This window comes from Ascidia mentula, chromosome 4 (assembly GCF_947561715.1).
Source record: "Ascidia mentula chromosome 4, kaAscMent1.1, whole genome shotgun sequence".
NCBI classification, from domain to species: Eukaryota; Metazoa; Chordata; class Ascidiacea; order Phlebobranchia; family Ascidiidae; genus Ascidia; species Ascidia mentula.
The window spans coordinates 3,044,411-3,054,796 of NC_138569.1; the positions used below are offsets into that span (position 1 = coordinate 3,044,411).

General features: G+C 40.6%; 3 protein-coding genes across 3 annotated transcripts; all 3 read left to right on the top strand.

Moving 5' to 3' along the window:
• Positions 1 to 82: 82 nt before the first annotated feature.
• On the top strand, positions 83 to 1,384 carry LOC145898366 (charged multivesicular body protein 2b-like). Its single transcript, XM_082986796.1, has one exon. The coding sequence runs from the start codon at positions 314 to 316 to the stop codon at positions 935 to 937; it is 624 nt and encodes a 207-aa protein (XP_082842922.1). The 5' UTR covers positions 83 to 313; the 3' UTR covers positions 938 to 1,384.
• Positions 1,385 to 2,001: 617 nt separating this feature from the next.
• On the top strand, positions 2,002 to 5,037 carry LOC145898543 (pseudouridylate synthase TRUB2, mitochondrial-like). Its single transcript, XM_082987044.1, has 6 exons — positions 2,002 to 2,230; positions 2,455 to 2,637; positions 2,811 to 2,891; positions 3,171 to 3,390; positions 3,732 to 3,868; positions 4,041 to 5,037. Exons 1-6 carry the CDS (start codon positions 2,104 to 2,106, stop codon positions 4,400 to 4,402), a joined length of 1,110 nt encoding a protein of 369 aa, XP_082843170.1. The 5' UTR covers positions 2,002 to 2,103; the 3' UTR covers positions 4,403 to 5,037.
• Positions 5,038 to 5,191: 154 nt separating this feature from the next.
• On the top strand, positions 5,192 to 9,981 carry LOC145898542 (rab3 GTPase-activating protein catalytic subunit-like). Its single transcript, XM_082987043.1, has 4 exons — positions 5,192 to 5,509; positions 5,770 to 5,937; positions 6,185 to 6,354; positions 6,827 to 9,981. The coding sequence occupies exons 1-4, from the start codon at positions 5,286 to 5,288 to the stop codon at positions 9,526 to 9,528; spliced, it is 3,264 nt and encodes a 1,087-aa protein (XP_082843169.1). The 5' UTR covers positions 5,192 to 5,285; the 3' UTR covers positions 9,529 to 9,981.
• Positions 9,982 to 10,386: the final 405 nt, after the last annotated feature.

A 10,386-nucleotide genomic window follows, 5' to 3' on the forward strand; every position in this document is an offset into this window, starting at 1 on the left:
TGATGGTATGGAAATAGAGCAGATAGTCTCCTGTCTGGTAAACTCAATAATATCAAATACCATGCACTTTGTGATTAGGACCGAAAGTTTGGTTGTTCCTCCTGCTAAGAAAGGTAGAAATAATTTTAAAAATATGTTGTATCACACAAATATTTTGTTGGCAATGTTTTGTTGCTATTGTAAGTATGGTGGTAGAAATTAAAGTAATAAAAGCTCTTGCTCTAAATTTGCAGTGCCAGCGTCAACTGTCAAGTAGCCTATATTAAGAAATACGTTTGCCAATTGCTTACAGTTTTACATATAGAAAAGCACAATGTTTAAAAAGAAAACTGTAGAGCAACAGATGAAAGAACAAGACCGGCAGCTGAGGAGGGCTCAGCGTGAAATTGGTCGGGATCGTGGTGGCTTAGAAAAGGAAGAGAAAAAGATTGAAATGGAAATTAAGAAAGCTGCCAAAGCAGGAAACAAGGATGCATGTGCCATCCTTGCAAAACAGCTTGTCAATCTACGCAAGCAAAAGACAAGAACTTACAAAGCAAGCTCCACAATTACATCTGTCGGAGTTCAAACGAAAGCCATGCATTCAAACATGAAAATGGCCAATGTCATGGGCACCACTGCGAAGACTATGGGTCAAGTTAACAAGCAAATGGACCCTCAGAAAATGGCGAAAACCATGAAGGAATTTGAAATGCAAAATGCCAAGATGGAGATGAGTGAAGAGATGATCAATGACACTTTGGACGATGTCCTGAATGAGTCTGGAGATGAGGAGGAACAGGATTCAATTATCAACCAAGTCCTTGGAGAAATTGGCATAAGCATGACAGGAAAAATGAACGAGGTTTCTGTTCCAAACAATAGCCTTGGTGAATCCAGCTCCACTGCTGAACTAAATGACATTGAGAAAAGGTTCAATGCCTTGCAAGAACCCTAGCTTTGTTGTTAATGCATTTTGAAGTGCACTTTAATGGTAATTGTTTCTGCAGCAGTAAATGTTTGTGTGTTTCAGTGGCTTGAATGTTCTCTGCATTTTTATCTTTTTTTGTCACATTGAAATGGGTATGTTAAGTAATATTGAAATGAATTTTAGCTACAAGCTTGAATTAATCCATGTATTTGTAAATCGTATCTGTTGGCACAGGTCTATTATTTGTAAAAGGCAACAGTGGGATATTGTATATGTTTTTCACTGTTGAAATTAGCTTTTATAAAAGTGTGGATAATGATTACGCCTTCAGGCATCACAGTATGCAGACTGTGTGGTTATGTTTCATTTAGACAAATATAGCCAACAATTCTGTGCACAGCAAAATTTGTATTTGTTTTTTATGTTCCCATTTTCTTTACTATGAATATTTTAAAATAAAGAGACTTGTAGGCTTTTTCTGCTGATTACAACTGACAATCAGTTAATTTGTCTATGCTACCCAAAATACATACTTATATGTAAAATAGTACTATCTGGTACAGACATGTGAATACACTATGCAAAAAGTAGTTCTTTAGCTGCATTTACTTTGCCACAGTTTTTTTTGCTAAAAATCAAGTGTGTCTGTTGGGCAGCTTCAAGATTAGATAATAAAATGTGACCAGAGTCTCGCTCTATCAACGTCTGTTAAGCATTTTTCGCCAGATCCGCTTTTTTGTATTGCAAAATGATAGGATTTAAAAAATGTTACTGTTGTAGTAGCAAAGACATAGTGTTCTTTGGCAGTAAAGGCCGGCATATGGTCCTTTACGTCAGAGTTGCAAATATACAATGCGTTTTCGTTTGTCACACAAACGGGCTGTAACATCTGTTGTAATTTTGCGTTTTCAACGCCTATGTAAAAAAATATGTAACGTTTATTTCGTAAATAGGGGTGTGGTTTACCAATTACATAGCGTGATTTGTGGCGGAACCTTGAAAACTCTTGGACGATGGACCCCAGGTTGGAAAACTACTGCTATATTTGCTTCGCAGTTGAGTGCGCATGCATTAAAGCGAAACGAGTTTTTTTCTCCACATGTGTTTCGTGTTGAAAGTTCCAAGGATGTAAATAATCAGAAAATGTCGGTGAAATACGGTGCAAGTGTTTACGGTTAAAGTTGATTCAAGGAATGTCTTCACCAGTGCAATACGCTCCAAAAGCGTACAAATTTCTCAACGGCGTCTTCGCAGTTCATAAACCAGCCAACGTCACGCATTTTGCTTTATTTCAATCAATCCAGACGAAGCTTGCATTAGGTGAGTTGCGTATCTGAAAAATATGTCTCTGTTTCTCTAAATGTATACAAATGTGCCCTCTGTTCTGTGAACATTTTTCTATCGTACAAAACTAGAATAAAAATTTTGTTACACAACCACTTTGAATCTACAGTCAAGGTTTGGTTTGAATTGTCCATTTTTGTGTGCAGTCATGGTGTCAAATATTTTGTGTAACATACTTTGAACTCATCAACTGTTTTTAGAAATTAACAGCCTTGAACAAAGACCACAAAAGAAAATAGTTGTATTTAAACGACCATCAGAGCTTAGAGATGACCCCGCAGTGGACGAAAGTGTCAGACGTCAATTCCAAGAATCAGAGGAAACAAATCTGGACAACTCTGTCAGACCTGTCTGTGTGCCAGACTGGTTTGACCACCCATTAGGTATGGTACAATGTTTATATATATGTCCGTGAAACAGCGATTATATATCTTGGTATGTCTCCGATTGTCTTAATGCCTATTTGAAAGTTTGTTGCATCTCAGGAACAATGCCATGTGAATACTATATTATTTGAAATTTATGAAGATTACTATAACAACGTTTATTTTCATAGTGCAAGGTCCTAGATATGCACATCGAGATTTTGATATCAAAAATGGTCACATGCTGGATACTAGTGCTTGTGGTGTAGTAGGTGGGTATTTGAAAAATAAAGGGAAGTGTTTGCCAATATAGTTTCAAGGATCAATATTAATGCCACATTTTTTAAATAAATTCATTTATAAAGTTATATTAAAAATTGGACTTATAGACATGTTGTGATTGGAGAGTTTAGATCCAGACCATAGGGGTGGCTACAGAAATGTGAGTTTTTATTTTAACAACTGTTAAGCTTACAACCGTCTAAGAAATTGTTTTCTGTCAAAAGCTTTGTAATATCCTGCCAAACTTTGAACACCTCGGTTTCATTTAGTTGTTGGTCTGCAACGTTACGGTTTGACAATCACTGAAAGGTTGTGGAGGGCTAAACTTCCAAGGAAATATCTTGCTCGAGGTCACCTGGGCTTGGCATCCTTCACATTCACCGGAACGAGCAAAATAGTTGAGCGAAGCACCTGGCAACATGTTACTCCGGAAAAACTTAACAGAGTCTTGATGCATGTGCAAAATTCTCACAGAAAGGCTTGCATAAAGTAGGTTAGGTTGTGTTAATTGATTTCATAAACTACATTATCTACTTACTTGTGATTGTAATATTTAACTTTCCATAAAATTGACAACTTGCAACCTATTGTGAAACGCAAGCAAAACTTTATTGCACCAGTGTTTTGTTTTGCTCATTGTTAAATATATTGTTATGGATAGATTACAAATAAGCGAAGTGGAGCGAAAACTTTTAAATATTTGTTTTTTTAGCTTTGTCATTCAGGTTGGAAAACAGTACTGACAAACACAATAAACCAAAGGCCTGATATCTTTACGTTATGTTTGCATGAGAAGCATTTTGAGCAATTATTTTGTCCATTTACAACAGAGAGTCTGGTGTGGAACTGTCAAGTCAGAAGGCTTACGAACTGGCTTCAAAGGGTCTTTTAAAGCCGACAACATATTGTGGTCCTGTGATGTTGGACCTTAAACTTGTAAAGTTTGAACCACCAGAGTTTGAAATTGGTAAGAATACGATGGAAGTATATCCAAAACACAATTGCAAAACTACAAATATCTTTTGTTTTATGTTTTACAAAATTTTTGCTATTTTTTTTGCAAAATCATTTTGCTCATATATTTTACAATGATTCTTCATGCAAAAAAAAGCTGATTTTGAAGAATGACTCTTTTGCAGAGGTTGTGTGCATAGACGAAGCATGTACAGACATTCGACGCTTGATACACGAAGTGGGTGTAATGTTGAAAACCAACGCCATCTGCACTTACCTCCACCGAAAGCAGGACGGACCTTTTCTTTTCGACGATCCACATACGTTACTCTTGGGACAGATTTCCATACCGAGGGTCCTAGAGTCGATGCAATACTTTCGTGATATGATAAGTTCAGGGCTTTTACGCCGAAAGAGACATTTTCGCAGCGAATCTGTGGTTATTCCCGTCCGTGAAACGGTGGAGCAAGACCGCAAAAGTGAACAGGTTTTACTCTCGGCCGGCCCAAGAGATGAGGTTGAAACAGCCAGCATAAATCTCCAATAGACACGATGGAGTTTTAATGTTTCTTATGCTTTGTAATACAGCTAGAATAAACGAGTCTGTCGGGGCGTTTACGTTCACTTTTCTTGTGCGAGTTACGTTTTTCTGTTTCAAACTTTTACCACGTCGTTATGTTTTAACATGCCCTCATCAAAATAAGTATCGCGTCGTGCTTTTCTACAAAACCGATGTCACAGCACAAACTCTTGCTCTAAAAATTCGCTGTCGCAAAATGCGAATATGATGTTAGCAAAGAAAATGTCAGACCCGGATTTTAGCACAAACATTGAATTAAAAAATATTTTTCAAAATTTGTCCAGCGCGCATCGTTTTTATGTTTTACGAGGAACTTTCCCGTACATGAACAATACACAATCAAAATTAAAAATGACATGGGAACCTATGAAACTGCACGGGTTATAGAATCAAATAAAAGAAATTTTCCTGGTTTGGCAAACAAAATTAAATTTTGCCCAGTTTTTACGCCCAAATCAGAAGAATATTATCCTTTCTTTTTTTGTTTATTTAAAAAGAACTTCGTATTCCCATTTTCCCAAAACAAACAACCGGTAGTGTTACGTGTGACGTTGACGTACAAATACAGGGCCTAAAAAGGAACGCATATTGTCTGTTGTGTTTTGAAGTTATTTTTGCAAATAATGCTGAAAAATAAAAGTCGAAATGGTCAAATTTCAATGGATATGAATTCCCGCATCATTTGGCAGTTACGTTGTTACGTAAACACAGCACATTACTAATATAACAACGCGAATCTGTGTTGAACGTTGGACATGTGACATAATTTATGTTTCATATAAATACTGCTGTACAGACACATCCCGGTGAGAATAGAATAAAAACTCTTGTTTAATGCTCGTTTCCTGCAATGGCTGAGGATGGTTCAAAGGCTCCAGAATCACCAACCGACATACAAGAGGAAGAAGTGTTTGAAATCATTGATTTCACAAATGCAACTGACTTTGAGAAGTTCATCGCCCAAATTGACGAGGCAATAATAGAGTGGCATCTCAACAGATACATAAGTTTGCCGCCACTACAGAAAAATGAGCTGACCAGTGGGGAATGGTTGACTAAAACTGTTTCATTGAAGTAAGACCAGTAATGCAGAACTTCCCATATTACCATTTAAACTTGAACAGTTTTAGTTCTGGATTTAATATGATATTGGGTTTGTATATAGTCCCATTTAGCATTCATGCACGAAGAATTATTGTATGTTTGTTTTACTAATTTTTAAATAGTTAATCTAGTATAACTGGTTATTGATTTATGTTTGTAAAATCACCTGCCAGCAAGCGACCTTTCCATGGCAAGTAATGATCCAAGGTTGTTTTTGTTTTGCTTTTTAGTTTCTCAAATGTCCCATTTGCCCTCACACTTCATAAGCTGAAACAGCAGGAAAATGAACATTTTGAAGAAACTGCAAATGCTGATGATGAATTTCAACTTCCCTTGTATGGCAAGGATGCAATGGACAGAACTAATGACTTTCCAGCTAGAGCTCACTGTTTAGCAAGGTAAATAGTTGGACAAATCCACAAAGGTTTCACAGAATGTATGGTTGTAATATTTGTCAACCATTTAATGATCAATAAAAATAAGGTCATATTCTGTGATTTATTTTGGTAAATCAGTTTGTTATCACTACTACACAAACAGGGTTATCAATCCACTATGTAAATTTATTTGATGTCATTGCAAACTGAAACATTAGAAATTGTTAGTGCAGTAGTAAAAGTAGTATTTTTGCATTGCAACTTCTAGGTGGTTTGGTCTTCGGTGCTTTTTGTTGATCACCCCTGATACTGAACCCGTGATGACAAAGTCAAAAGTGAATCTACTGAGGAGTTCCGCTGCTGTTTCTTTGAGCAACACTGGGTGCAACGTACCAATGTTTGTTCAGATTCAGGAACAGTGGAGACGTTTGTATGTAGGTTAGTAAAGAAAACGTTTCTCAAAGTTGTTGCTATAACTCAGTAACACTTTGTGCATTTTTAATGTTACTTTCAATTCATAAGTGGATTGTCATGCCTTTTGTGTGCCAGTGTAATTTGATATCAGGCGGACCCCTGTAGCTTATTGAACAAATTAGTATTCAGGTTAGAGTTTATATCTTGCTTGGAGCCTTATTTTTGTATTTTTGCCCCAACAGCCTCTGAGAGAGAAAGTTTGGGGGATTTTAAACCAAGTCACTTAAATTTATGACATGTATAAAATATGCAGACATTACAAACCCCAACTACATTCATCCACAGTGCAATATTTGTAACTAACTGGCACCAGCACTCACCTAACACTTGTTTTGTTAACCAACAATAACATATCAATTCCTTCCAAATGGTTTTTGTATCTAAACGCAAGAGGGCATACACAAATAACCACAGCAAAGATATGTAACTTCCGTAGGTCATGCTTCAAGTCCAGGCATGATGACCAAATACGACATGGTGCACTTAAAACGCTGCCCCGTGGAACACGCACACGTGCATGGTCTCCTCTACATGCTTAAGGCCAAGCTGGGATTGGTTTCCATGCCTTCCACGCAGTGCGAAGTTGCCAGCAGGTTTACGTACATGCTAAAAGACTGGGGAGACGACGGAAGATGGCCCGCCAAGGTCCCTGACCCCGAAGCGCTGGCTAGCAACTTCAACACGTTGCTTACTGGTTGCTTGGAGGACCCAGTAACTGAACTCCATTTGGCCGCGACTTGGCCGTACAGAACAGGCGACATGATCATAGACAATGACGTGCATTCAGATTACGACCCCCTCAAAGCTCCACGCTGGTCGATAAGGCTGCTATATGCCGATGACGTCACCTGTCTGCTTGGTTACTACCTTTCGGAGTTTATGAAAACGGCGGATCGCAGGGAAACGCTTTCGGACTTAATGCACTTCAAAGAGAAAGAACCAGAGCAAGATATAGGCCAAGCCTTGGACAGACTAACCGACCCCAACGCCAAGACTGTGATACCCATAGTGCCCACTAAGCTTGCATCCGGAATATCAAAAGTGGTCTCAAACCCCCAGAACTTCATACGACGGGGTGCATACGCAATCAGCCGCATCTCGAAAGGCGTGGAACGCATCCGACCTGACGTTTTACACAGCATAATTCAATACATATTTTCCAACAGCGAAGAGGGGGTGTATTCCGCCAGTAGGGACGTGCTGTTGCAGCATAAGCTTAAAGCAGCGCCTGTGGGGAGCCTCACACACCGGTTAGCCATCTGCGCGATAGTCGTGAACCTCTGTCATGGTGGGGTGTGGGCGCTCGCGCAACTGTGGCACGCGTTCGTGACTGAACTGAGGCAGATGTTGGATTCGGCCACAGTGCTGGCGGCGGTCGACGTCGCCCCGCCGGATCTCCGCACTTCTCTGCTCCACCAGAAGCTGCAGATGCTCAACTGCTGCATTTACAGAAAGAACGAGCGTCGGAATAAGGAGGAGGCAAGGGATCACGAAGATCGCGCGTCGGAAAGTGATCAAACGAAACAGGTGGAGGAAAGTGATGGGAATATTAGTGGGAAAAGTTCGATAGATGTTACGAAGGAAAATAATATACCACAGACTGATGTGCCCCAAAACTCGAGCAAATTTGCGGTGACCGAAGAAGTCGACGAAGAAGCCGGTGGTTGGCCTGACGACGAAGTGGTATTTGATGACGATTTACTCGATAATGAAGAGAAAAATGATGTAGCAGCTCCTGAAAAGTCGGCGAGTGACAATGAAGGCGAGAGTAGTGAAGTTATTGATGAAACAGAGAAACAGGAGGAAAATTTGCCCAACGACACGGATGTCGAAATCCTGTCTGTGGAGAATATTGATGATGATTCTCCCAAGAAAAAAGAGGTGGGCTCTTCCTTGCGGAAAATTCCCTCCCTCCAGTCCGACTCGGATGAGGACGAGTTTTTTGACGCCGATGACGTAGCTGGTGACGCAATTCCCGGCGAAACTGTACAGGTGGACAAGATGGCGGAACAAAAGATTAAGATGGAGACAAATAAGAGCATGTTTTTACAACACGAAGCGACCGGAAGACTTGAACAATTAGATTCCCAAAAGCTTTTATACGAGGACTTGCCACTGTACATTCCCATAACTCAGGAGCACGCTCCTCAAACGGAAGATCAGCTCGAGGAGCAAGCGGACGTCTTTTCGAAGCTTGGAGACACTGCCGAAGGATCCCAGGTCCGCGCAAAGATGCAGAGCACCTCCCTCTTGTCTGACATGGAAGCATTTAAAGCCGCCAACCCCGGATGTGTGTTGGAGGATTTTGTTCGTTGGTATTCACCCAGGGATTTTGAGGAGGGGTGTTTGTCACAGCGCATGCGCATTCCAGGGAACCTGTGGGTGACGTCATGGAGTAACGCGCGTCCAGTTCCGGCGCATCGCCAGAAGCGAATTTTTGACGACACCAAAGAAGCAGAAAAGGTTTTACATTTTCTCACTAACTTAAAGCCTTCCGAGATCACGCAACTCCTGCTCCCGATGTGCATCCACGAGACTCTTCTCATCCTCCGAGCGTCCTCCTCCAACCTCCAGCCCTGTCTTCCGAGTCTTCCTCCAATGTGCGACCAAATCGAGTCCAAGGCATCCCAACTCTTCCAGGGCTGGAAGATGTCGGCTCAGGTCGCCAACCAGTTTGTTCCTTGGGGCAGGGACAGCAAAGGGAGGATGGAAGACCTCCTCCGACAAATCGCCTTCGCCGAAAATCTTGTCGAGCGCGCGCGTTCCCTACAGCACAAGTTCTCTAATCTCGGCAACGTAAAAGTAGTGAACGACTTCGTACGGACCCTGCTCGAGAACCCTGAGGTTGAATTACCCGGAAGTGCGAACGGCAAACCTGGAAAAATCGTCAAACACTTTTTCCAGGAAGATCAAATAAGGCAATACGCCTCCAGGCACACAAGCACCGACGGCGGACCATCGCTGGAACCAACTATATCAGCTCTGCCGAAACCAACAGGTCGGGAGTTTATCATTAGAACAATGGCAAGACATCCATCACGTATTTCCCACGAGGTTCCGCATCGTTTGTATTCCGTTATAGCGCCCGGCGAATTTCGTCTCGCGTTGTCGTCTTCTTACGACACAACCTTCTTTTGATCGCGATTCCCAAGTATGACGTCACTGCACTGTTGGCAAGTAGAGTGTTTTATTCTGTCGTTTGCTTGCTTCGCTGCTGGGTTTAGCACAATTGCGAGCTTTTGCATTGGTATTATTATAATGAAACATAATTAATCTAAACAGTCCTCAAAGTTTCAGTGCTAGCTTTGAGAATGCTAATTGTCTCTGTATTCATACAAATCGCCATAGTTGTCATCGTGTCCGCCACTCTGCTCACTTATGTTCCCAACTTGCAAACGCGAAATGTGTCTATTACTTGTGGTTGCGGCGTGCGCGTTCTGCTTCTGGCGCATCGGACATAAATGGCTGGAGTGGAATTGTTGTGTGTCGTTAGAAAGTTAACGCGTATTACTTGCCCTGATTTTCCCGCCAAAACAAAGTGCAATTTTATTTTGTTGATTTGTTTTATTTGCGTGGTGCAACAGAGTAAAATCGCCCCAAATTAAATTTCGACGGAAAGCATTGGTTCCAAAAGTAATCATATTAGAAAAAAGTCTTGAGAAAAACAACACATTGATGTTAATGGATCTACACCACAAACAAACTCTAAAATTGACCGAATTCAACCTAAACACAACTCACAGTACGTTCAATTGAGGTCCTTACATTATAAAACACCTCTATTGATCTTCAGACAAACTAACACAAACATGCTTCTGCCCAGTCTCCTAATCAACAATTAAATTAATTTGTGCGAAAATTCAACATCGAAAACTGAACATTTTCTGAACAAGTAAAAATAACCCCACACCTGATGTGAAATAAACTATTTTTAACTTCCGCTAGACGAAGCTAAAGAGTCTGTTTCAGGGAATGTTGAAAATTAGGGCGATTGGC

Excerpts from the sequence above, each read along its gene's own strand:
- LOC145898366 (XM_082986796.1), top strand. The coding sequence starts at position 314 with ATGTTTAAAAAGAAAACTGTAGAGCAACAGATGAAAGAACAAGACCGG.
- LOC145898543 (XM_082987044.1), top strand. The coding sequence starts at position 2,104 with ATGTCTTCACCAGTGCAATACGCTCCAAAAGCGTACAAATTTCTCAAC. Across the intron at positions 2,231-2,454 it reads CCAGACGAAGCTTGCATTAG|AAATTAACAGCCTTGAACAA; the intron begins GTGAGTTGCGTA and ends AACTGTTTTTAG. Across the intron at positions 3,869-4,040 it reads ACCACCAGAGTTTGAAATTG|AGGTTGTGTGCATAGACGAA; the intron begins GTAAGAATACGA and ends ACTCTTTTGCAG.
- LOC145898542 (XM_082987043.1), top strand. The coding sequence starts at position 5,286 with ATGGCTGAGGATGGTTCAAAGGCTCCAGAATCACCAACCGACATACAA. Across the intron at positions 5,510-5,769 it reads ACTAAAACTGTTTCATTGAA|TTTCTCAAATGTCCCATTTG; the intron begins GTAAGACCAGTA and ends TTTGCTTTTTAG. Across the intron at positions 6,355-6,826 it reads GTGGAGACGTTTGTATGTAG|GTCATGCTTCAAGTCCAGGC; the intron begins GTTAGTAAAGAA and ends TAACTTCCGTAG.